This window comes from Eriocheir sinensis, chromosome 4 (genome assembly GCF_024679095.1).
Source record: "Eriocheir sinensis breed Jianghai 21 chromosome 4, ASM2467909v1, whole genome shotgun sequence".
NCBI classification, from domain to species: domain Eukaryota; kingdom Metazoa; phylum Arthropoda; class Malacostraca; order Decapoda; family Varunidae; genus Eriocheir; species Eriocheir sinensis.
Window position 1 is genome coordinate 9,853,835 of NC_066512.1, and position 27,987 is coordinate 9,881,821.

General features: G+C 45.9%; 1 protein-coding gene across 10 annotated transcripts in view; it reads right to left on the reverse strand.

The window, feature by feature from the left end:
• The window catches only part of LOC127008218 (holotricin-3-like), a 78,782-nt gene that overhangs the window by 47,447 nt on the left and 3,348 nt on the right, over window positions 1-27,987 (reverse strand). Inside the window, exons 1-3 of one of the 10 annotated variants that reach the window (XM_050880054.1) lie at window positions 3,734-3,817; window positions 3,367-3,585; window positions 2,959-3,270 (exon numbers count right to left, since the gene is read on the reverse strand). The exons of 2 other annotated variants lie outside the window; for them this stretch is intronic. In XM_050880054.1, the coding sequence (XP_050736011.1) occupies window positions 3,040-3,270; window positions 3,367-3,585; window positions 3,734-3,802 (519 nt within the window). In that variant the 5' untranslated portion in view covers window positions 3,803-3,817 and the 3' untranslated portion in view covers window positions 2,959-3,039. Of the gene's footprint in view, window positions 1-2,958; window positions 3,271-3,366; window positions 3,586-3,733; window positions 3,885-7,852; window positions 8,165-8,260; window positions 8,504-8,651; window positions 8,892-27,987 lie in introns of those variants that run through there. 7 more of the 10 variants (XM_050879955.1, XM_050879961.1, XM_050879946.1 and 4 more) reach the window with 7 other exon arrangements.

Here is a 27,987-nt window from a genome sequence, read left to right on the forward strand (position 1 = left end):
CCCCAATCGGAAATAATAGTAAGGTCTGAGGCTAAGCGTTCTGCAGCCTCCAGCCTTGAGTCGTTAAGTTCCTGAAGGGTGGGTCTTCTATTAAAAGAAGTTGAATAATGCAGAGTGGAATCATCGGCGTAGGAATGGATAGGACAGTTCGTTTTGGAAAGAAGATCATCAATGAACAACAGAAAAAGAGTGGGAGATAGGACAGAACCCTGTGGGACACCACTGTTAATAGATTTAGGGGAAGAACAGTGACCGTCTACCACGGCAGAAATAGAACGGTCAGAAAGGAAACTGGAGATAAAGGTACAGAGAGAAGGATAGAAACCGTAGGAGGGTAGTTTAGAAAGCAAAGATTTGTGCCAGACCCTATCAAAAGCTTTTGATATGTCCAGCGCAATAGCAAAAGTTTCACCGAAACGGCTAAGAGAGGATGACCAAGAGTCAGTTAAGAAGGCTAGGAGATCACCAGTAGAACGCCCCTTGCGGAACCCATACTGGCGATCAGATAGAAGGTCAGAAGTGGCCCATCTATTACTGTGTGGGTGTGGATGTTAGTGGCCCATCTATTACTGTGTGGGTGTGGATGTTAGTGGCCCATCTATTACTGTGTGGGTGTGGATGTTAGTGGCCGATCTATTACTGTGTGGGTGTGGATGTTAGTGGCCCATCTATTACCGTGTGGGTGGGTGTGCTATAGTGGCCCATCTATTACTGTGTGGGTGTGGGTTTACAGTGTTATTGTCCATCTGTTACTGTGTGTGTGGGTGTGTTAATGTCCATCTATTACTGTGTGGGTGTGGGTGTTAGTGTTCATCTCTTACTGTGTGGGTGAGTGTTAGTGTCCATCTATTACTGTGTGAGTGAGTGTGTTAGTGTCCATCTCTTACTGTGTGGGTGTGGGTGTTAGTGTCCATCTCTTACTGCGTGGGTGTGGGAGTTAGTATCCATCTCTTACTGTGTGGGTGTGGGTGTTAGTGTCCATCTCTTACTGTGTGGGTGAGTGTTAGTGTTCATCTGTTACTGTGTGAGTGGGTGTGTTAGTGTCCATCTCTTACTGTGTGGGTGGGTGTTAGTGTCCATCTATTACTGTGTGGGTGTGGGTGTTAGTGTCCATCTATTACTGTGTGGGTGGGTGTGTTAGTGACCCATCTATTACTGTGTGGGTGAGGGTGTTAGTGTATCTATTACTGTGTGGGTGTGGGTGTTAGTGGCCCATCTATTACTGTTACTGATAGGTGCTACACTGCCACTCGCGGCAGGTAGACAGGGGCTGCCAAGTATAGTCAGTGGGTTTTTTGCGAACCCCTTACGTTTTTACGTTCTTACTAAACACTGCCCGGGGATGCCCGGGGATAAATTAGTCATATATTCTTTGTTCTTATCATCATATATGTCTTGGAGTTTGATAATAAATGTATATACTATATGTCCATCATCATTTGGCTGCATAATGGAGAGTTATATAACGAAGCCTAGCCTCACTGTCCAGATTTTTTGCATATTCACTAGATTCTGTTATGAAGACGGGAGGCACGGGCCAGCCATCATCAGGGGGCAAGGGCTCAGCTTATCGATCTTGCCTCCTAAAATGGCTGACAGTTGTTTTTCCTAAAACAAAAGCGAAGCGGTGTGACGTCAGTGCAACCCCTCTTTAGTAGAGAGGGCAGGTGTTTGTGCGTGTGTGTGACGCTGCGTGGCTGGGGGAGGGGGGAAAGGCGAGTAAGAGCCAGGATGTAGGGAGGCTGGACAATGTCAATAGGCGCACCTAACATCACTAAATGTGGGGTACAAACTTGGCGGAGGGACTGTTTTTTGGGCGCCATTAAAGGTAATGGCTAAAGAGTAGCATAGCCGGATATTTTGTCTTTATTTATTAATGATCCACGAGACATCCTAGAGCTAAATCAAAGTATGCGCTTATCTTTGTATTCATTCATACACACACTGGTAATATTTCTGTGGAGTTTGATTCACTTATTAGAGTGAAATTCTATTGTGATAAACAGTCACAAATTCGTGTCACTAGTAAAAATGAAACTAGTAATGAAAGATTTGCCCCCATGAAATATACACAAATAGATAAATATGAAAGCTCACGAAGTCACAATAAGTGATATCACCTGCTTTGCGCAGTAAAAGTATATGCCATTATAGATATCTGATACACGCAATATGGCAGGCTGCAGCTGCCTCTGCCACAGATTATTGCCAGATTGTCATAGTCGGCTGCTTATATTTCCCGACTTCCTGCCCTAAAACTGTCTTCTGGGCTCCAATAACGAAACTAATTCATAGTTATCGTTAAAAGAGTAAGATCCTGATGTTTCTTGGCCACAATTAGGCATCAGAAACTGTTAAATACCATGCTCTGAGTACGACAATCTGGCAACGGTAGCTATACGTATTTTCATATTATTATTTATTATTGTTCTGTTGCTTATTGAATATTGTGTTCAAGAAAAAGAATACTCGTAGTTTTAGTTAGTTTTTGGATTAAGGATTCTTTACGAAATACATGTATAACATTATACCTTCTTTTACTTAGAAAACGTCCTAAATCCAGGATCGGCTATGGTGATGTTTGGTGCGCCTATTCATCTGGGGCGGCGTCATCCCCACAGTTCCTCCTTAGAGTGGCAGTTACTCGGAGAGAGGGGAAAGGTCTGTGTATGTGTAATTTGCGTGTGTGTGTTTGTGTGTGTGTGTGTGTGTGTGTGTGTGTGTGTGTGTGTAACTGTGTGACTGTGTGTGTATGTGTGTGTGTGTGTGTGTGTATGTGTGTGTGTGTGTGTGCGTGTGTGTGTGTGTGTGTGTATGTGTGTGTGTGTGTGTGTGTGTGTGTAACAGTGTGACTGTGTGTGTGTGTGTGTGTTTTAGACGCGTAAATTTGTTTCTCCATTCTAGATTTTTTTCTGAAGCTGAGCAGTTCGTATCATTCAACAATAATATAAGTGGAAATATAACCTATAGTTTATTATGTGCTTCACATTTACAAAAGGAACTCCACCACAATTAATCCCGACCTCGTAAAGTGTTAGTTCAGTGGTAGCCGTGGCCGTAACTCGCTGGGTAGTGGGCCTTGCCAGAGTAGCTCACCACCGGGTGGTAGCCGCTGCCGTCAGCCCAGTAGGACACCCTCTGCACACGGCCGTCAGGAAGGTTGACCCAGTAGCCGCCGTTCACGCCTCCGTAGCCGTTGCCTTTCTCGCTTTGGCCGAAGTTGGTGTAGCCGGCAGAGACCCCGTAGTTGAAGGCATATGGAGTAGGCCTCTGAAGAAGTAATGTTGTGGGTAAGAGTTGATATGTTTACTTTTTGAAACAGCAACAGTTTGTAGCTTTATGTCAATATGTCTATGTACAACTTACACTGTAGCCGCCATATCCACCGCCACCATATCCACCGCCACCAGATCCACCGCCAAAACCGCCGCCATGGCCACCGCCAAAACCGCCGCCATGGCCACCTGCGCCAAAGAAGACGGCTCCATGACCGCCCCCGCCGCCCAAATTTATTCCGCCATGGCCGCCGCCATGTCCTCCAGCAACAACAAGTGTCGTCGAGACAAAAAGACACACCACTGAGCCCTGTCGGGAATATGCGGAAACATAAGGAGGTTATTGTAACACATAGCCGTGCGCTGCGAAGCAAGCTAATTCAGATTTTCAGGAGCACAGATGTGTGAGCTTAATCCAAGTCCTCAGAGTGTGGAGACAAAGAGGTGTCAGGACTCACGAGCTTGATCATGTTTGCAGTGCTGCGCTGAGGAGCTCGGTGACACTGTCTGTGGCTGGACAACTGCATCTCTTTATACACCCAGACTGCTCCACGCCGCGCCGTCAAGGTTGACTGGTGACGAACACTTTTTACGACTTACAATGTGTACATGGAAATTTTGAAAGTCATTTTCTATAAAAGGTTATTGTATACAGCATTTCTCTGCGTTCTTCGTGAACTGCCTAACACACACACACACACACACACACACACACACACACACACACACACACACACACACACACACACACACACACACACACACACACACACACACACACACACACACACACACACACACACACACACACACACACACACACACACACACACACACACACACACACACACACACACACACACACACACACACACACACACACACACACACACACACACACACACACACACACACACACACACACACAAACACACACACACAAACACCCCCACACACAACCAAACCCACACACACACACACACACACACACACACACACACACACACACACACACACACACACACACACACACACACACACACACACACACACACACACACACACACACACACACACACACACACACACACACACACACAACCTACACATCAACACAACACAATACAACACACACACACACACACACACAGACGAACACACACACACACACACACACACACACACACACACACACACACACACACACACACACACACAAACACAACCAACACAACAACACAACACAAAACAACACACACACACACACACACACACACACACACACACACACACACACACACACATGCACACACACACACACACACACACACCCTTAGCCGAAACTCATATACGCCCTCACACGCACACATGCACGCACGCACGCACGCGCACGCACGCACACGTGTGGGTGTGGGTGTTAGTGGCCCATCTATCACTATGTGGGTGTGGGTGTGTTATTGTCCATCTGTTACTGTGTGGGTGGGTGTGTTAGTGGCCCATCTATTACTGTGTGGGTGGGTGTGTTAGTGGCCCATCTATTACTGTGTTGGTGAGGGTGTTAGTGTCCATCTATTACTGTGTGGGTATTGGTGTGTTAGTGTTCATCTGTTACTGTGTGGGTGGGTGTGTTGGTGGCCCATCTATTACTGTGTGGGTGTGGATGTTAGTGGCCGATCTATTACTGTGTGGGTGTGGATGTTAGTGGCCCATCTATTACTGTGTGGGTGTGGGTCTTAGTGGCCCATCTATTACTGTGTGGGTGTGGGTGTTAGTGGCCCATCTATTACTGTGTGGGTGGGTGTGCTATAGTGGCCCATCTATTACTGTGTGGGTGTGGGTCTTAGTGGCCTATCTATTACTGTGTGGGTGTGGATGTTAGTGGCCCATCTATTACTGTGTGGGTGTGGATGTTAGTGGCCGATCTATTACTGTGTGGGTGTGGATGTTAGTGGCCCATCTATTACCGTGTGGGTGGGTGTGCTATAGTGGCCCATCTATTACTGTGTGTGTGTGGGTGTACAGTGTTATTGTCCATCTGTTACTGTGTGTGTGGGTGTGTTAATGTCCATCTATTACTGTGTGTGGGTGTGTTAGTGTCCATCTCTTACTGTGTGGGTGAGTGTTAGTGTCCATCTATTACTGTGTGAGTGAGTGTGTTAGTGTCCATCTCTTACTGTGTGGGTGTGGGTGTTAGTGTCCATCGCTTACTGCGTGGGTGTTGTTGTTAGTATCCATCTCTTACTGTGTGGGTGTGGGTGTTAGTGTCCATCTCTTACTGTGTGGGTGAGTGTTAGTGTTCATCTGTTACTGTGTGAGTGGGTGTGTTAGTGTCAATCTCTTACTGTGTGGGTGGGTGTTAGTGTCCATCTATTACTGTGTGGGTGGGTGTTAGTGTCCATCTATTACTGTGTGGGTGGGTGTGTTAGTGACCCATCTATTACTGTGTGGGTGGGTGTTAGTGTCCATCTATTACTGTGTGGGTGGGTGTGTAGTGCGGCGACGGCCTGATGAACGAGCTTCCCATAACCCACTTAGCCAGTGGGGTACCTCTTTGGCCGACTCGGTAAGGAGTGGCTCTCCCGTCACGCTGGTCGCGGGTTCAATCCCAGGCAGCCGGGGAATACCTTGATCTTGATTAATTTCTCGTGTTATTTCGATACACGCAGAGGCCGTGTTAAGAAATAGGAAGGATTTAGAAAAGAAGCTCGTCGGGGCATTACAGGTGTGTTAGTGACCCATCTATTACTGTGTGGGTGAGGGTGTTAGTGTATCTATTACTGTGTGGGTGTGGGTGTTAGTGGCCCATCTATTACTGTTACTGATAGGTGCTACACTGCCACTCGCGGTAGGTAGACAGGGGCTGCCAAGTATAGTCAGTGGGCTTTTTGCGAACCCCTTACGTTTTAACGTTCTTACTAAACACTGCCCGGGGATGCCCGGGGATAAATTAGTCATATATTCTTTGTTCTTATCATCAAATATGTCTTGAAGTTTGATAATAAATGTATATACTATATGTCCATCATCATTTGCCTGCATAATGGTGAGTTATATAACGAAGCCTAGCCTCACTGTCCAGATTTTTTGCATATTCACTAGATTCTGTTACGAAGACGGGAGGCACGGGCCAGCCATCATCAGGGGGCAAGGGCTCAGCTGATTGATCTTGCCTCCCAAAATGGCTGACAGTTGTTTTTCCTAAAACAAAAGCGAAGCGGTGTGACGTCAGTGCAACCCCTCTTTAGTAGAGAGGGCAGGTGTTTGTACGTGTGTGTGACGCTGCGTGGCTGGGGGAGGGGGGGAAAGGCGAGTAAGAGCCAGGATGTAGGGAGGCTGGACAATGTCAATAGGCGCACCTAACATCACCAAATGTGGGGTACAAACTTGGCGGAGGGACTGTTTTTTGGGCGCCATTAACGGTAATGGGCTAAAGAGTAGCTTAGCCGGATATTTTGTTTTTATTTATTAATGATCCACGAGACATCCTAGAGCTAAATCAAAGTATGCGCTTATCTTTATATTAATTCATACACACTCTGGTAATATTTCTGTGGAGTTTGATTCACTTACTGGAGTAAAATTCTATTGTGATAACCAGTCACAAATTCGTGTCACTAGTAAAAATGAAACTAGTAATGAAAGATTTACCCCCATGAAATATACACAAATAGATAAATATGAAAGCTCACGAAGTCACAATAAGTGACATCACCTGCTTTGCGCAGTAAAAGTATATGCCATTATAGGTATCTGATACACGCAATATGGCAGGCTGCTGCTGCCTCGGCCACAGATTATTGCCAGATTGTCACAGTCGGCTGCTTATATTTCCCGACTTCCTGCCCTAAAACTGTCTTCTGGGCTCCAATAACGAAACTAATTCATAGTTATCGTTAAAAGAGTAAGATCCTGATGTTTCTTGGCAATAGTTGGGCATCAGAAACTGTTAAATACTATGCTCTGAGTACGACAATCTGGCAACGGTAGCTATACGTATTTTCATATTATTATTTATTATTGTTCTGTTGCTTATTGAATATTGTGTTCAAGAAAAAGAATACTCATAATTTTAGTTAGTTTTTGGATAAAGGATTCTTTACGAAATACAAGTATAACATTATACCTTCTTTTACTTAGAAAACGTCCTAAATCCAGGATCGGCTATGGTGATGTTAGGTGCGCCTATTCATCTGGGGCGGCGTCATCCCCACAGGTCCTCCTTAGAGTGGCAGTTACTCGGAGAGAGGGGAAAGGTGTGTGTATGTGTGCGTTTGCGTGTGTGTGTTTGTGTGTGTGTGTGTGTGTGTGTGTGTGTGTGTGTGTGTGTGTGTGTGTGTGTGTGTGTGTGTGTGTGTAACTGTGTGACTGTGTGTGTGTGTGTGTGTGTGTGTGTGTGTGTGTGTGTGTGTGTGTGTGTGTGTGTGTGTGTGTGTGTGTGTGTGTGTGTGTGTGTGTGTGTGTAACAGTGTGACTGTGTGTGTGTGTGTGTGTTTTAGACGCGTAAATTTGTTTCTCCATTCTAGATTTTTTTCTGAAGCTGAGCAGTTCGTATCATTCAACAATAATATAAGTGGAAATATAACCTATAGTTTATTATGTGCTTCACATTTACAAAAGGAACTCCACCACAATTAATCCCGACCTCGTAAAGTGTTAGTTCAGTGGTAGCCGTGGCCGTAACTCGCTGGGTAGTGGGCCTTGCCAGTGTAGCTCACCACCGGGTGGTAGCCGCTGCCGTCAGCCCAGTAGGACACCCTCTGCACACGGCCGTCAGGAAGGTTCACCCAGTAGCCGCCGTTCACGCCTCCGTAGCCGTTGCCTTTCTCGCTTTGGCCGAAGTTGGTGTAGCCGGCAGAGACCCCGTAGTTGAAGGCATATGGAGTAGGCCTCTGAAGAAGTAATGTTGTGGGTAAGAGTTGATATGTTTACTTTTTGAAACAGCAACAGTTTGTAGCTTTATGTCAATATGTCTATATACAACTTACACTGTAGCCGCCATATCCACCGCCACCATATCCACCGCCGCCAGATCCACCGCCAAAACCGCCGCCATGGCCACCGCCAAAACCGCCGCCATGGCCACCGCCAAAACCGCCGCCATGGCCACCTGCGCCAAAGAAGACGGCTCCATGACCGCCCCCGCCGCCCAAATTTATTCCGCCATGGCCGCCGCCATGTCCTCCAGCGACAACAAGTGTCGTCGAGGCAAGAAGACACACCACTGAGCCCTGTCGGGAATATGCGGAAACATAAGGAGGTTATTGTAACACATAGCTGTGCGCTGCGAAGCAAGCTATTTCGAATTTTCAGGAGCACAGATGTGTGAGCTTAATCCAAGTCCTCAGAGTGTGGAGACAAAGAGGCGTCAGGACTCACGAGCTTGATCATGTTTGCAGTGCTGCGCTGAGGAGCTCGGTGACACTGTCTGTGGCTGGACAACTGCATCTCTTTATACACCCAGACTGCTCCACGCCGCGCCGTCAAGGTTGACTGGTGACGAACACTTTTTGCGGCTTATAATGTGTACATGGAAGTTTTGAAAGTCATTTTCTATAAAAGGTTATTGGATACAGCATTTCTCTGCGCTCTTCGTGAACTGTCTAAAACACACACACACACACACACACACACACACACACACACACACATCAACACAACACAACATAATACAACACACACACACACACACACACACACACACACACACACACCTTAAGAGGTGCACGTCACAGCAGCCTGGGGAAAGGTCGGGGCAGCTGCCATCACACACACACACACACACACACACACACACACACACACACACACACACACACACACACACACACACACACACACACACACACACACACACACACACACACACACACACACACACACACACACACACACACACACACACACACACACACACACACACACACACACACACACAGACATACAGACAGACAGACAGACAGACAGACAGACAGACAGACAGACACACACACACACACACACACATCAACACAATACAACACACACACACACACACACACACACACACACACACACACACACATCTGTTTTGAGAGACCAGTCCAGACCACGAAAGGATCCACACGTTGTGTTTAGTGCTCTGAGAGCAATCCAGGACTTTACTGTTTGAAGCTACGGATTGATACAAGACAGCGCCGAATAAACAAGATGTCTCCGAACGAGGAAATCAAGCTGGCCCTGAAAGTTCAGCAGAAGGCCTACCGCGACTTGATAGAAGTAGTTCGGTCAACTCTCTCTGACAAGATCAAACAACTCGAAAAGATCAACACTGAGCTGATTGTTTCCCTTCAGTTCACACAAATAGAAGTGGATGATCTGAAGAAGACATGCCGAAAGAAAGGTGAATAAATGGATATGATGAAGAAAGAAATAGCAGAAAATATAATGAAGAACAAGAAATATGAAGAAGAAATAGAAATAATCAAGAGACGGATAGACTACCAAGAAGATTACACCCGCAGGAACAATCTTCGCATCGATGGTGTGGTGTGGAAGAAAACCAAAGAGAGAACAGGGAGATGACGCAAGATAAGGTGCAGCGCCTGTTTCGGGAGAAGCTCGGCATGGGTGAGGTACATCTGGAGCGTGCTCATAGGGTAGGATCGACGCAATTTCGGCAAGATGATGAAACCCCGAAACCACGTATACATTGTTGCCCGTCTCTTCCGTTACTCAGACCGGCAACAGGCGCTTCGTAACTCACCGAAACTCAAAAACACGAATATCTACCTCAACGAGGATTTGTTTGAAGCATCCGTTCGAGAGCGTCGGGCTCAGTTGCCGGAGCTTCGACGTGCTCGAGCAGCTGGTAAAATCGATTACTTCAGCCACACCCGGTTAGTCAATAGTCATCAGGGATCGAAGGGAGGGTCCCAGACCTGCAAGTGCTGAGAACCTTCATACCAGTGCTCCAACTTCCTCACTCCTTGTCCCTGGTGTTCCAACCCCTACTAACGGTACCCCTGTCTACTGCTGCAGCTGATGTGGGAGGTGGTGCTGTTGGGGGAGTAGCACCAGGCCAGGATTCAAGACCAAAGAGGACAGTTAACAAGAAGAAGTAAGATGTAAATGACCTTAACCCTTTACATTTAATCAATTGTGTTATTCTCATTTAATAATGTTTACTTTTCCTTTTGCTGAAAATGAAGACAGTCAATCACATAAACTACTTGATGTCAATACCAATGAAAGTTTTTTACCTTTCCACCATTATAGCCAATTAAGTTTCAGTTATAACATAAATGTTACCCCTGATGCTCATCGTGATCAGGGTCTCCTTGGCCATGACACTGGTGAGCTGGAGACACAACACCCTGTCGCAGATACCTTATATTATCGTCAGGAAGACTTCCAGCCTCTTGTAAGTAATAGTCCTGATCATTTGAATTTTCTTGTTTATAACACAAGAAGCATACCCAATAATCTAAATACCTTTGTTAATTATCACTTGCTTTCTTTGATTAAGCATTTACAATTTATCTGCTTCTGTGAAACTAGACTTACAAATGACATCGAACATTTATATAAGATTAAAGGATTCAACATGTACACGAGGAATAGAAACCGGCTAGGCGGAGTTGTGATGCATGTTAATGATAGTATAAAAAGTAAGGTTATTGATGTTGTTAGTGTCACTAATGATTTCTTCGAATCTGTTTTTGTGGAGTGTGACTCAGTAACTCCATTTGTAGTAGGAGTTATTTACTGAAGACCTAACTCTGATATTCATGTATTTAATAGTTTACTTGAGGAGATACTTGAGGAAATTAAGATTACAAGAAAACCTTGTTATTTGTTAGGCGACGTAAATATAAATCTAATTAACTATAAAGTAAATCAAAATATTCAGGAGTATGCAGATATTCTTTACAGCCATGGTTTCTATTCATGTATTAATAAGCCTAACCAGGGTAACACATCAGAGTGCCACACTTATTGATTACATTTGGTGTGATGATTTTAATGCATATATTAAATCTGGAATTTTGATTACTGATATAACAGATAACTTTTTGCCATTTATCATTTGTTCAAAGAAAATAGAAAATGATCAGCAAATAAAGCTCACATATAGAGATTTCAATAATGTAGAAACTAGAGAATTATGTCATTGTCTGAACTCTCTGTTTGCTGGAAGCAATTTCAGTAATGATGTAAGTGATAATTTTGAAAAGTTTACAACTTGTCTACTTAAAGCAACAGATAAACATGCAACAGATAAACATGTACCATATAAAAGTTTAAACCTATCGCATAAAAAAATAATGAAACCTTGGGTAATTAAAGAACTTGAAACATTGATTAAGAACAGGCATAAACTTTATAACTTATTTCGCAAAAGACCACTGACATATGGCGTGGAATACAGAAATTATCGAAACATGGTGAATAGAAAACTAAACTCTACAAAAAAAGGAATACTATAAATCTAAATTAAAATCAGCCTTTGGTAACAATAAAAAAGTATGGAACGTAATCAGTGATATTCTACAAGCAAAGCAAAAGAAAACCACTGTTGAAAAACTTATAATAAATGGAGAAGTTATATCTCATCCCACCACAATCTGCAATGAAATAAATTCTTTTTTTTTCCAACATAGGACAAAACTTAGATAGAATCTCCGTCCAAGGGCACAATGCATTCAAGCTAGAAATCGAGCTAATAGGGTACTGGGATTTATTTCAAGGAGCGTAAGCAACAGAAGCCCCGAAGTCTTCCTCAAACTATATTTAGCATTAGTTAGACCTCATCTTGACTATGCGGTTCAGTTCTGGTCACCTTACTATAGAATGGATATCAAAATGTTAGAATCGGTGCAGAGGAGAATGACTAAGATGATTCAGGGGTTGAGAAACTTGCCATACGAGGGAAGACTCAAACAGTTAAACTTGCATTCTCTAGAAAGGCGAAGTGTGCGTGGAGACATGATCGAGGTTTATAAATGGATGAAGGGCTTTAATAAGGGAGACATTCATAAGGTTTTGTTGGTAAGAGAACCGGGTAGGACACGAAGTAACGGGTTTAAACTGGATAAATTCAGATTCAACAGGGACATAGGCAAAAATTGGTTTACTAACAGGGTGGTGGATGAGTGGAATAGGCTTAGCAGTCATGTGGTGAGTGCCAATACAATTGTCACATTCAAAAATAGACTAGATAAATTCATGGACAGCGATATTAGGTGGGGTTAGATACACGGGAGCTTAGGGTCAAAGGAGCTGCCTCGTACAGGCCTACCGGCCTCTTGTAGACTCCTGCGTTCTTATGTTCTTAATAGCACCCGATATGTCACCTTTACATTATTTACATGGTAATTTCCCCTCTATGAATTTCATTCCCACAACATCTCAGGAAATCACCAACATATTAATCAGTTGAAGGATTCTTGTCCAGGTCATGACAACGTCCATGTTAAAGTCTTGAAACTTGTCGTACACGTAAAATCTCCCATTCGTTCGGAGTTAATAAACACTTCATTTCAAAGGGGCGTATTTCCAAATAATCTTAAGCTAGCTAAGATAATACCCGTATATAAAAGTGGGGAAAAAATTGTACCCTTCAAATTATCGCCCAGTATTTATATTATCCGCAATTAGTAAAATTCTTGAAAAGGCAATGTATAATAGATTATCATCGTTTTTAGAAACTAATAATATATCAACTAAAGATCAATTCGGTTTCAGACAAAATTACTCTCAACAATTAGCAACAATTAAACTGGTCAGTAGTATTTTGCAAAGTAATGATAAGGCGTTTTACACAATTGCTGTATTTTTAGACTTAAAAAAGGCCTTTGATACAATTAACCATAACATATTGCTAGAAAAATTAAAATCTGACGGTATAAAGAACAATTTACTTTGTTGGTTTGACAGTTATCTGAAAGACAGGAAACAGTTTGTTGAAATAGATGGGACAAGGTCTAGTAATCACCTCATAACATCTGGTGTTCCCCAAGGCTCTACATTAGGACCGCTCTTATTTTTGTTGTATATCAACGATTCAGTCCAGTCTACTGATCTTTTGAATTTCATATTGTTTGCCGATGATACCACAATTTTTCATGCAGAACAAGATCTCCAAACATTGGAAAATATTATCAATCAAGAACTTGTAGTTGTCTCAAATTGGCTAGTTGCTAACAGACTAACGTTAAATACTCAGAAAACTAATTACATGTTATTTGCTGGAAATAAACATATTAATCATGACATTGTAATTAAATTAGAGAATTGTGTAATTGAAAAAGTCAACTCAATAAAATTTCTAGGAATTATTATCGATGACAAGTTACTTTGGAAATATCATATTGATTATATACATAATAAACTATCAAGATCGATAGGGATACTTTTTAATATCAAAGACAACTTGACTACAGAGGTGCTCATGATTTTTTCTTATAGTTTAGTCTACCCTTACTTGCAATATTGTAATCTTGCCTGGGGTTCTGCAGTGAAGACCTTCACAAAGCCATTACTATTATTACAAAAAAAAGTTATAAGAATAATCTCAGGAGCAGGGTATAGAGATCACATTGACCTCTTAATTAAAAATCTTTCGTTACTAAAACTAGATGATATTCATAAATTAGGATTATTAAAATTTATTCATATTCAATTAAATATTCCTTCAGTTATTAATTTTGATAAAGTTTCAAGTGTCCATCAAAATCTAAGGAGCCAAAATTTACTAAGACTACCACAACCTCGTCAATGATTGAGAAAAATTTTCCATGTTATTGGCATAGGTTTTGTTTAACATCATAATCATAGTGCACACACGCGTGTTTATGAATGTATGACTTTGTATAGGTGATATATATATATATATATATATATATATATATATATATATATATATATATATATATATATATATATATATATATATATATATATATATATATATATATGTAGGTAGGTAGGTATGTATATATATGCATATGTATAAGTGTGTAAGTATGTATGTATAAGGATGTGTATGTATATGTATTTGAAATGTATGTATAAGGATGTGTATGTATGTTTGTATTTGAAAAGTTCTATAGGAAATTGAAAAATAATCAGCTAGCACAACGTGCTTTATCCTATAATTAAAGAAATTAAGGAGCTCTTTAAAAATGATTTTTTTTTTTTCATTCAAAGAGCTCTGCCTCGAAATAAATGTTTTTGACTTTGACTTTGACACACACACACACACACACACACACACACACACACACACACACACACACACACACACACACACACACACACGGTAGCTCAGTGGCTAGAGCGTCTGCCTCACAACCAGAAGGACCGGGGTTCGATTCCCCGACTGGGTGAAGATAAGTTGGGTTTATCTTCTTTCACGTGTAACCCCTGTTCACCTAGCAGTGAGTAGGTACGCGACGTAAGGCGAGGAGTTGTGACCCCGTTGTCGCGGTGTGTTGTGTGTGAGTGGTCTCAGTCCTACCCAAAGATCGGTCACTGAGCTCTGAGCTCCTTCCGTAGGGGAACGGCTGGCTGTCTCGAGAGAGACCCGCAGCCGACCAAGTGGTGAATTACACACACACACACCACAACACAATACAACACACACACACACACACACACACACACACACACACACACACACACACACACACACATTAGTTAATATATTAATGCAACACACACACACACACACACACACACACACACACACACACACACACACACACACACACACACACACACACACACACACACACACACAATAAAACACACACACACACACACACACACACACACACACACACACACACACACACACACACACACACACACACACACACACACACACACACACACACACACACACACACATACACACACACACACAACAAAACACAATACAACACACACACACACACACACACACACACACACACACACACACACACACACACAGAGGCAGGGAGGGGGGGCAGAGTGGGGAAGGAGGGAGGCAGCACCCAATCAGGAGATATCAACGCGTGATGTCACTGCAGGGGGTGGGGCTAGCCTCCGCAGGACAAAAACCTAACAACCTTTCGTAAATATACCCCCGGGACACACTCACTATCCTGGGCGACGTCAGTGCTACTACTGACATTGACAAGGTTGGCTGCGAGCTATGTGTTGGTCCCCATGGTTCTGGTACGAGGAACATCAACAGCTCTCTCCTCCTGAATTTTGCAAAACCCAGAAGGTTGAGACTTGCGGGTTCTTGGTACCAGACACCACAGCAGAGCTGCACCGCTGGACTTGGTATAGTGATGCCGGAGAGGTAGCTAAGGAGATTCACCATATCCTCGTAAGTACTCGTTTGAGGATCCTTCTGAACTGCATGGTTTACCAGAGTGCTGAGTTCTTTGCTGTTGTTGCAACACTCAAGCTTCAGGTCAGGTCAAGAAGAATCTCGAGATGCAACAATACTGTGTTCCATCTCGGGAGGCTGAAGGACCTGGCATGTGCTCATGAGTACGCAGTGACAGTCTCAAATCGGTTGGATGTGCTCAGCACCCTGGAGGACCCTGTAGAACTGCGGGATACCTTCAAATGTGAGATTATGTAAGTTGCCAAGGAGTGTCGTGTAAAGCGCCCGAGATCTAGGAGTGGCTTTGCCTCGGTGGAGACGCTGGAGAATATTAAGAAGAATCGCGCTGCCAGACTTGCTGGGAATCAGGACCAGTACAGTGCCCTGTCGCGTAGGACTAGAGCTCTCCTGAGGAGAGACAAGGTGAGGTATGTTAGGGGTCTCGCCGAGGAAGTCGAGGGCCATTTAAATACGAATGACCTCTGACCTGCTTATCGAGCCCTGAAGAAGCTCCGCTCTAAGTCTCCCTCTTAGGTGAGCGCTATCCGAAGAGCTAATGGCTGCCTCGTGTCGGACATGGATGGGCAGAGGTCTGGTTGGGCTGAGTACTTTGAGCAGCTGTACATGGTGGACCCTCCACGTGGGCAGCTTCCAGTTGCTGGGTTGCAGGTGGCGGATGCTGATCCACCCATCAACGAAAGCCCACCATCTCTTGCTGAGGTCAGAGAGGCTGTGGCAAAGTTAAGGCGTGGAAAGGCACAGGTCTGGCACCTGTAACATCAGTGCGAAGCTGCTCAAAGCTGGAGGTGAGGGCATGATCCGCGGGTTGCATTCGGTCTTGACTGCCGTATGCCAGTCCGATACCATCCCTCCTCACTGGAAGAGAGGAATGGTCGTCCCTATCTGGAAAGGGAAAGGGGACCGACAGGACTGCAACAACTACCGTGGTATTACACTGCTCAGTGTGCCAGGCAAGGTGCTTGCCCACCTACTGCTGATGCGAATTCGCACCCAGCTGCTGAAGATGCAGAGACTTGAACAGTCTGGGTTCACGCCTGGTAAGTCAACAACTTATCGTATCCTAGCGCTTCACGTACTGGTGGAGCGCCGACGTGAGTTTCGACAGGGGATGCTTGCAACCTATGTCGATCTCAAGAAGGCGTCTGACCCAGTGCATCGCGAGGCACTTTGGGATTCTTCTTATGCGTGGGATTCCTGCGAGGACTATTGGTTTGCTGACTGGCCGGTATTCTGGGACAGAGAGTGCTGTGAAGTGTGTGTGTGTGGGGGGGGGGGGGGGCGGCTTCTCCAGCTTCTTTTCCGTGAATGCGGGGGTGAGGCATGACTGTGTCCTTCCCCCATTGCTTTTCAACACTTATTTGGACTGGGTACTGAACAAAATTGTGCACCGGAGTCATTACGGAGCATCCATTGGCAATACCAGAGTCATTGACCTTGATTTTGCCGATGATGCAGTAATCCTGGCGGAGTCGCTGGAGGCTTTGGTGATGGCTCTCGAGGCACTGCACGCGGAGGCGAAGCCCTTGGGACTCTAGGTCTCCTAGGCTAAGACCAAGGTACAAGTGTTTGGAGGCTTGCTCTGAAACAGTACAGTCTGTTCATGTGTGTGGCGAGGACGTTGAGATTTCAGATAGTTTCATGTATCTTGGTAGAGTAGTTCATAACAACGGTGAGTCTGGCCTGAAAGTCTTACGGCGGATTGGCCTGGCCCACGGTGTTATGGACTCGCTCAACACGAGTATATGGCGTTGTCGATACCAGTGCAGCAGGAGAAAGATACGGACCTTCAAGTCCCTTGTGCTCCCTGTCTTACTCGATGGTTATGAGACATGGACACTAAATGGGGACTTGGAGAGGCGGACTGATGCATTTGGTAATAAATGTCTACGCAGAATCATGGGATATCGCTGGAATGACTTTGTGTCAAACTGGCGACTACTCCGTGAGACTGATTCGACATATATAATCTGCACAGTCCGTCAGCGCCAACTCCGGCTATACAGGCACGTGGCACATTACCCTGAAGCTAATCCCGCTCATCGGCTTGTCTCTGTAATCATGAGTGGAGGAGGCCAAAGCGACGCCCACGGAGTTCGTGGCTTGAGCAAGTCGATAGATCCTGTCGGGAGATACTCGGGTTTGGAAGTGGGTCTGCATGGAGACTCACCCGGAGGGACCCCTGGGCTTGGCGTCGTAGGGTGGGCGAGGCGACGCCCTTCCCCTACCCGGCGTATGCCCTCATTGAAAAATATATATATATATATATATATATATATATATATATATATATATATATATATATATATATATATATATATCTATATCTATATATATATATATATATATATATATATATATATATATTTATTTATTTATTTATTTATTTATTTATTTATTTATTTATTTATTTATTTATTTATTTATTTATTTATTTATTTATATTTATTTATTTATTTATTTATTTATTTATATTTATTTATTTATTTATTTATTTATTTATTTATTTATTTATTTATTTATTTATTTATTTATTTATTTATTTATTTATTTATTTTATTTTTATTTATTTATTTATTTTTTACAACGAAGGAGACAGCTCAAGGGCGCAAAAAGAGAAAACAATGGTAAAAAACAGCCCGCTATTCGCTGCTCCCAAAAAATAATCAAAAGAGGTGCACAAAATAAAGGCCAGTTTCGGGAGGAGAGGTGTCCTGATACCCTCCTCTTGAAAGAGTTCAAGTCGTAGGCAGGAGGAAATACAGATGAAGAAAGATTGTTCCAGAGTTTACCAGCGTGAGGGATGACAGAGTGAAGATGCTGGTTAACTCTTGCATAAGGGGTTTGGACAGTATAGGGAGGAGCATGAGTAGAAAGTCGTGTGCAGCGGGGCCGCGGGAGGGGGGAGGCATGCAGTTAGCAAGTTCAGAAGAGCAGCCACCGTGGAAATATCGATAGAAGATAGAAAGAGAGGCAACATCGCGGCGGTATTTAAGAGGTAGAAGACTATCAGCAGGAGGAGGAGAGCTGATGAGACGAAGAGCCTTAGACTCCACTCTGTCCAGAAGAGCTGTGTGAGAGGAGCCTCTCCACACGTGAGATGCATACTCCATACGAGGGCGGACAAGGCCCCTGTATATGGATAGCAACTGCGCGGTGGAGAACTGGCGGAGATGATACAGAACACCCAACCTCGAGGAAGCTGATTTAGCGAGAGAGGAGATGTGAAGTTTCCAGTTGAGATTTTGAGTTAAGGATAGACCGAGGATGTTTAGTGTTGAAGACGATGACAGCTGAGTGTTGTCGAAGAATAGGGGATAGGTGTTTGGAAGATTGTGTCGAGTTGATAGGTGGAGAAATTGGGTTTTTGAGGCATTGAAGGACACAAGGTTCCTTTTACCCCAATCGGAAATGATAGTAAGGTTTGAGATTAGGCGTTCTGCAGCCTCCAGTCTGAAGTCATGTAATTCCTGTTTAGAGGGTCTTCTGTTGAAAGAAGTTGAATAAAGCAGAGTGGAGTCATCAGCGTATGAGTGGATAAGACAGTTTCTTATGGAAAGAAGATCATTGATGAATAACAGGAAGAGAGTGGGTGATAGGACGGAGTCCTGTAGAACACCACTGTTGATAGGTTTAGGGGAAGAACAGAGACCGTCTACCACAGGAGAGATAGAACGACCGGAAAGGAGACTGGAAATAAAGGAACAGAGAAAGGGATAGAATCCGAAAGAGGGCAGTTTAGAAAGCAAAGACTTGTGCCAGACTCCATCGAAAGCTTTCGATATGTCTAGCGCAACTGAGAAAGTTTCACCGAAACGGTAAGAGAGGATGACCAAGAATCAGTTAAGAGAGCAAGAAGATCGCCAGTAGAACGCCCCTTGCGGAACCCATACTGGCGATCAGATAGAAGGTTAGAAGTGGAAAGGTGCTTTTGAATCTTCCGGTTAAGGATTGATTCAAAATCTTTAGATAGACAGGAAAGTAAAGCTATAGGGCGGTAGTTTGAGGGATTAGAAAGGTCACCCCTCTTAGGCACAGGCTGTATGTTGGCGTACTTTCACCAAGAATGAAAGGTAGATATTGACAGACAGAGGCGAAAGAATTTGACCAGGCAGGGTGTCAGCACCCTGCCTGGTCAATGACTGAAGCTAATGTCCAAACTGAAGCTGCATGTTGCTCAGCTCAGTCACTTCATCATTTCCACTGCTTAGAATTCAGAAAGGCACTCCTCGATCCCATACTTCAGCAAATTACATGGTGATGAAGCACAGCGTTTGCAGTTTTGAAATTACCACCAGTATCAAAATACTGACAAGATAGTCGTTAAAAGGTCGTTTGTTCACAAAGATGGCACCAACAGAACCTGGTTATCATAATATGAGTCAAGACATTCCCTTCACTGTTTTGTATGCATAGCATTTTCCAGTGATGCGATTGGTCCCACCAGCGCTTTCATCAAAGGAATGACTGATTGGAGACATATCCACCTACGAGTTGAGGAAAATGAACACTCACAGTTGCATCTGAGATGTTCTGCTGTTTACGTCATTGAACGGAAAAAGTTTAATATGTCTAATTTCTTTACATCCAACCAACATGTAAAGGTGAGAATTTAACGAGAAGTGATGGGAAGAGTTGCGGATTTTTTTATTTTTTATTTTGGGGGGCATTCCCCTGACCCCCCTAGTATTCTTGCCTCCGGCGCTCCCACATTCACTTTAATTAATAAAAATATGGGCTCCGCTGCTGCTGTTCACAGAAAGCGGGCCGACCTGATCGAAAATTGCCCGAGCCGGTTCAACGACCGAGTCAGCCCTTGTCATTGGGCGAAGGGCAGTGGGTTCCAGCGCGGTCATAGGCCGGGAACGTCACAGAATTCATGACGTTAGAGCAGTGATTACGTTACAGTGAACCTAAGTCCTAAGTCTCCCTTTATCATTGCATCATATCCCAATGTGTGTGTGTGTGTGTGTGTGTGTGTGTTAGACGCAGGCTGATTCACACTATACGTGAAGTGACCGGCACGGATCGTACTGTTCCGGACCGACAAAATATTCTTCAATGGGAAACACATTGTTGTGTTCACACTGCTACGGACCTGCACGTCTCCGGCGCGGACTTTCACCAGCACTTGCCGGTCGGGATTGTCGGCGAGAATATTTTGCAGGTCCTCGCCTGTACGGCCCGGTCCGGAGCCAGTCAGTGTTGGATAGTGTGAACACGCTTCCGTCACCGACCGGCACCAGCACAGCAGACAGGCATGCCGCATTCATTCATTCATCCATGCTCTCTCTCTCTCTCTCTCTCTTACGCAAAAGGTAACTAAGATTTAAAAAGTAAAACACTGAATGACAATATTAAAATATAGTAGCAATAATAGTATTCATGAAAATGTATTTTGTCAATATATCCAACTTCACTTGTAATTAATATTCATGCATTCATTTAGAATGTGTAGCTATTCAGATGTGCGCTGCTGAGGATAAACAGAGGTGAGGTGTGGTCAAGCCCCAAAGTAGTGGTCCTTGCACTTGACGTGTGCCCTGACTTGTACACCTGACCTGTGACCTGATCTGGCTCCCTCCACAAGCATTCTTCTGACTACACCCACATTCTCTAAGCCATGTACATACAGTCGACATCTCGCTCTCGTACGATGCAGTGCGAACACAGCGATGGATGGAGAGAAATTTATTTCACTGGTGGAAAAACATGTCTTCCTATTTGACGTGTCCCATAAAGACTATAGCAACGACTGGAAGAGCATGGTTAGCACAGCTGAGATGTGTCCGGGCCTAAGGTGGGTCGTACTGCTCCGAAACGGTGTGAGCACGCTGTTGCCGGCCCTTGACGGTCCCGTGCAAGTCAGGGCCGTTTACGTGCTGGTATAGGGTAGAGTACCTACATACTGAGAGAGTAGCGACATAGGGTTACCGGAAACCAAGCTCCCGGGCGCCATTTTGAGTCCTCCGCGCGCCCAGTTGACTCTTCACAATCTCCCACTCACACACAAATGTGCGCTTTTTCGCAGTTGCTTGATGATCGGCTGTCAGTGATGACGTGATGCCGTGCTGCTCTGCTGTTGGATGCAACAATAGGACGGAGGGAGGCGTGAAATTGTACAGATTTCCAGCAAATCGAGAGAGACAGCGGATAATGTAAAAACAAATTCAATCGTTTGGGGTGGGAACCAACTTCGAGTTCGTACTTATGTCAGTTATGTGGTACGACTCTTTTCATGCAGCTGCTGGAGGCACAAATACAGAAAAAATATCATGTGTTATAGGGAAGTATCCAAGGAAAATAAAGACAGGAGAATTTGCGGAATATAAGAAGTAATGACAGCCATATAATCCACGTTTTTTAACGATGTTTGCGGTCATTTATTGTGTTCCTTCGCGTTTCACATATACCGTTCTTGCGTGTTTTGTGTATTATTTGTGCTTGAAGGAATTAATAGACTGATACCATATGTTATACTCTGGTCTGTGTGTTCTTTTTTATATTTGTGCGTTTTCAGGTCTCATAATTATGTCTTATTTTCGCGTGTATTCTTACGTGAATCTTACGTATATATTTTTCATAGTTTGTTGTATTGTCGGGTGTATTTTTACTTGCATTGTACATATATATTTTTTTTATAATTCTGTCTTATTTTTGTGTGTATTCTTACGTGCATCGTACGTGTTTATTTATCATACTTGGTTTACTTTTTCGTGTATTACGTGTATCGTACGTGTTTGATTATCATATTTGTCTGATTTTGGCATGTTTTACTTGCATTGTACATGTATATTTACCCTGTCTTATTATGTGTATTTTTACGTGCATCGTACGTGTTTATGTACCATATGTTTTATTGTTGCATGTATTCTGCGTGCATTTTACATGTTTACTGTATGTTTAGCATATGTCTTATTACCTCGCCCCACGAAGTGGGTTTGCGAGGTATTGCATTCAGCCTGTCTGTGTATCTGTGTGTCTCTCTGCCTATGTCTTTATCTGTTTGTCCGTCCGCCCATCTATTTTCTATAATATCTTGGCTCTTAGTGGGCCGATATGGGCCGTGTTTAGTACACAGGAGAGAAAAAAGAAGGTAGAACTTAGTAGCAAAAGTGTCGCCATGAGGAAGATAGTACAAAATATTAAGTAATCAACAGGTCTTGTAAATATATTGTTATGCCGGACGTGTTACTTGGGTTCCGTGTCGCTGTCAGGAGACTCCGTGGCAGGGAGATATGTAAACACTTTGCACAGTTTCTGTAGTTTAATGTTCTTCCTTAGTAGTACACTTCACTTTGACTCTTCACTTACCACTAGCTTACTATGACTGGGACTGCCCTCCTCTCGCCCTCTTCTCCTATATATATCCAGAACAGTACAGTCTAGAATGTTACAGTATATTTTAGATCATACAAGAACATGTAGCAAAAGTATGTGCGGGTTGGCAACACTTCCCGCCTGGCGCCTGGCCGCGCCCCGCGGGGCGCGGACGAGGCTTTGCTCCCCGCCCCCTTGCTCGCTCTTCCCGGAGCCTTCTAGAGCCCCATGGACGCCGGGGGAAGCTTCCAGCACAACACTATCCCCCCCTCTTAATTGTGACCGTCCCGATCACACACTTAACTATATACAAACATAAGAGAATTAATCAAAAACATAATAATCGTCGTATCGCTGTGGACGCCTGCGTTGTCTCTGTCTTCTGCTCGGTGCCTCCTGCGCGTCTGTCTCCTGGTGCGCCTCGTCGTCGTCCGCTTCTTGGGGTGTCCCTGGAACATCTGCCGAAGCCGGAAGGTTATCTCCCTCTGCTGAAAGGGCCAGGAGGCCTACGTCGTGGTCGACCTCCTCTCGGTCCTGGACGTCCCTTGCGTTTTCGTCGGCTGCTGGGTGTCTGTAGTTGTTCCAGGTGTAGTTTCCCGGACCGTGGTACCTCCATAGGCGGTTGACGTGGACAACTTTCGGCTTGGTTCTTTCCGTTCTCCGGATTCGGTAAGTCACGTCGGAGAGGCGTTCTAGCACAGTGTAAAGGCCTTCCCAGGGGCTCTGTAACTTCGGAGACTGTCCTTTCTTCCTCTGCGGGTTGTAAAGCCAGACTTGGTCTCCTTCCTTGAAGTCAACGTGGCTTGCCCTCATATTGTAACCGCGCTTCATGGCCTCCCCGGAGAACTTCAAGGCACCTCGGACTTGATGGTGCACCTCTTCCAGCCGTTCCTCTAGTTGACGGGCAAAACTGGAGGCGTCCCTTGGAAGGCTTTCCCCAGGAGGCCTTCCTGTCAGTAGGTCCACCGACAATCGCAGCTCACGTCCAAACATCAGCTTTGCCGGTGAATACCCCGTAGTCTCGTGGGCGGCAGACCTGTAGGCCATGAGAAGCGCAGGCAGCTTCTGATCCCATGAAGACTGATCATTGTTGCACTGCTTGGCCAACTCCTGGCCCAACGTCCAATTAAACCTCTCCACCATTCCATCTGACTGTGGGTGCAGAGGGGTAGTCCGGGTTTTCTTGATACCCAGAAGCTTGCAGCACTCAGCAAGGAAAGTTGACTCAAAATTCCTTCCCTGGTCGGAATGGAGCTCGTTAGGCACACCGAAGCGACAGAAGAACTCCTCCACCAATACCTTAGCGATGGTAGTGGCTTCCTGGTCAGGGATGGCGTAGGCTTCCGGCCACTTGGTGAAGTAATCCATTGTGACGCAGATGTACCTATTTCCGTTCGTCGCCAGAGGCAAGGGTCCTGCTATATCCACTGCCACCCGTTCCATGGGGGCTCCAACCTGGTATAGTTGCAATGGGGCACGGTGACGCTTCTTGGGGCCCTTCTTTGCACAGCACACCTCACACGCGTGACACCATTCTTCCACGTCCTTCCTCATGCCAACCCAGTAGAACCTTTGCCGCAGGCGACTCAGTGTCTTCTTTTCCCCAAGGTGTCCGCTGGTGATGCTGTCGTGCATTTCTTTCAAGACGCCTTCCCGGGACTTCATAGGTAGCACCGTGGACCAGTAGTGGTCAAAACCATCATGAGAGACCCAGCGTCGCTGCAACACCCCGTTGTCCATCCGAAGAGTGTCCCACTGAGTCCAGTAATTCTTGGTGGTAGGGCTTTCTCTCGAGATTACAGTACTTCCCATCCAGGTCGCGTTGACGACTGACTCAGCCACTCCATAATTGGTCTCAAATCTCGGTCCTCCCGCTGCAGTTTTCCCAAGTCTTCCCATGGCACCTCCGCTGTCTCTTCCACTGTAGTGCGGCGGCACATATTCTGGACGCTTTCCCTCTGGAGGCAATGTTGACACTCAGGTTGGCAGGGGCGCCGGCTCAAGCTGTCCGCGTTACCGTGTATTAGCCCAGATCGGTGCACAATAGTGTAGTGATGTTGCTCTAGTTTACCTATCCAGCGAGCAAGCTGGCCCTCAGGGTTTTTCAGTGACTTCAACCACCGCAATGCAGCGTGATCCGTGCGGATGGTGAAAGTTGCACCGTACAGGTAAGCATGGAAAAAGTCAAGGCTCTTGACTACTGCCAGGAGTTCTTTCCGGGCCACGCAATAGTTTTTCTCGGCTGGGATGAGCTTCTTGCTGAAGTAGGCCACAACCCGTTCCATGTCGGCACATGCCTGGGACAGCACTCCACCAATCCCCTCATCACTGGCATCACAATCCAGTATAAAAGGCTTAGAGGGGTCTGGGTAGGTGAGTACGGGCGAGCTGATGAGGGCCTCCTTGAGCTTCTCAAAGGCAACCTGAGTTTCCGCTGTCCACTCAAACTTGCGCCCCTTCTTCGTCAGGAGGTGCAGTGGTGCAGCAATCGTAGCGAAGCCTTTCACAAACCTGCGGTAGTATGAGCACAACCCGAGGAAGCTCCGCAGCTCCTTCACGTTGGTGGGTGTCGGCCAGTCCCTTACCGCAGCCACCTTCTTAGGATCAGTGCGTACTCCAGCCTCGCTCACGATGTGTCCCAAGTATTGGACCTCCTTTTGGAACAGACAGCATTTCTTCGCGCTGAGCTTAAGGTGTGTAGCTCTAAACCGGGCGAAAACCTCTGATAGCCTTTCCATCTCCTGCTCGAAGGTCTGGCCAAAGACAATCACGTCGTCGAGGTAGATGAGTGCCGTCTTCCAGTGAAGTCCCTCCAGCACCCTCTCTATCAGCCGCTCGAACGTGGTCGGCGCGTTGCACAGGCCAAAGGGCATGACCTTAAACTGCCACAGGCCTTGACCGTAGGAGAAGGCTGTTTTCTCTTTGTCCTGCTCCGCCATATTGACTTGGTGATACCCAGACTTCATATCCAGTGTTGAAAACCACTTGGAGCCCACCAAAGCGTCGAGCGTGTCGTCGATCCGTGGGAGTGGGTATGAATCCTTGATGGTGAGATCGTTGAGGGCTCGGTAGTCCACGCAACACCTGAGGGAACCGTCCTTTTTCCTGACGAGCACTACAGCAGACGCCCACGGGCTGCTGGACCGCTCGATTAACCCCTGTTGCCGGAGATCATCCATCACCTCATCCATCTCCTTGCGACGGGCTGGTGCCATCCTTCGAGGAGCTTGCTTCACTGGGCGGTGGCTACCTGTGTCGATGTGGTGCTCTACCAGGTCCGTACACCCCAAGTCCAGGTCTCCTGTGGAAAACACATCTGCATTCCTCACGAGAAGTTCCCTGAGCTGTTCCACTTTGGGCTCCTCTAGACACTTGGAGCTCCTGGCAAACAGGTCGCGCAGGTAGTCGGGCAGCTCCTCCTGGGGCTTCGTCAGGGTTCTCCTGCAGACACAGGTTCTTGGTTTCTGGTCGATCTCTTGGCACAACCCCACCATGGTCCCTTGTTTTATTTTCTTTGGGCTGAAGGAGACATTGGCCACGACGACAGGCACTTCCGCTGCAGCAGGGTCTACCAAAGTACTGCCTACAATCACCCCGTTTTCTACCGGGCATCGACTTCCACTCTCTACCACACACAGGCTAGCCGGGGGGGCACCCGTAATTTGACAGGGTAACAGCATCTCCGACCTCGGAGGAATAATGGTGGTGCGCTTGACCGTCACTGGCAGGTCTTCCTTGTTCACAGTCGTCAGTGGCACCCTCCTTCCTCCTACAGTCAGCTGCTTAGCGCGGAAGTCCAGCTCGCACCTGTGGGAGACAAGATAATCCATACCTAGGATGCAGGGGTCGTCCATGTCGGCCACGTACACAGAGAGGAACTCTTCCTTTCCTCCGAGCTCAAACTTCACGTCCACTGGGCCTCTGAGCTCTGCGTAGTGTCCTGTGACTCCGCACAGTCGATGCGGCGTCTTAGGAAGCCGACGATGACTCACCACGTCAGGCCGCACCAATGTGCGTTCCGAGCCTGTGTCGACGACCACAGGCCACAACACTCCGTCAACCTTGCCCTCCACTTGGCAGCTTGTCATGGTGGTTCTCCTGCACACTGATATCTTCGGGGCATGTACAGGACAGACTGGTCGTTGCCCCCGTGAACCAGTCCTTCTTAGTTTCCCGAGTGGTGGTCCCTCGTTGGGGGCACATTTTTCCGACACTCATTTTTCCAGTGCCCCTTTTTTCCACAGCTCCAGCACTTGGGTCCTTCTCTGGGCTTCTTCTTAGCGCCACCTTCATATTCCTTCTTCCTCTTATAGCATTCGTTCTCCTTGTGCCCAACCTTCTCGCAGTACCAGCACGTTCCTTGGAACCTGTCTGTGTCGCTGACAGCGCCCTTTCGTGCCCTAAAGCCAAAAGTCGAGTCGTCCCTGAAGCTTGACAAGCTAGACCTGACAAAGGACTCAAACTCCATGGCACGTGCCAGAGCTTCCTGCATTGATGTTGGCTTAGCTTGGTTCACTTGTATCTTCAGCTGAGGGCTGTCCAGGGTATCGATGAATTGATCACGCAGCAAAACCGTCAGCAAGTCAGGGGTGGCACCTGGGTATGCCTTGTACGCCTTGTGCCTCTCAAGGTCCTGAGCGAGTTCCTGAAGAGACTCGCCGCGCCTCCTGTTGCGGGTTCTGAACCTAACCCTGAAGAGCTCGTTCTGGTGCTTGGTCCCATATCGTTGCTCCAACGCCTGTGCTAGCCCGCTGTAGCTGCCCTTTGTCGCATTGTCGAGCTGAGCAAGGACCTCCAGCGCCGCCCCTTTCAGGCTAGTGGCCAGCTGCACCGCGCACTCTTGGTCATCCCATCCGTTCCGAGCTGCCAATAGCTCAAACTGAGCGCGGTAAGCCTCCCAGGAGACCTTGCCATCAAACTCCTGAGGCTTCTTTCTAACAGGCGAACCCAGCAGACTCATGGGGCTAGCGGAACTTCTTGCGGGGATAAACTCAGGCGAAACAGGGCTCAAAC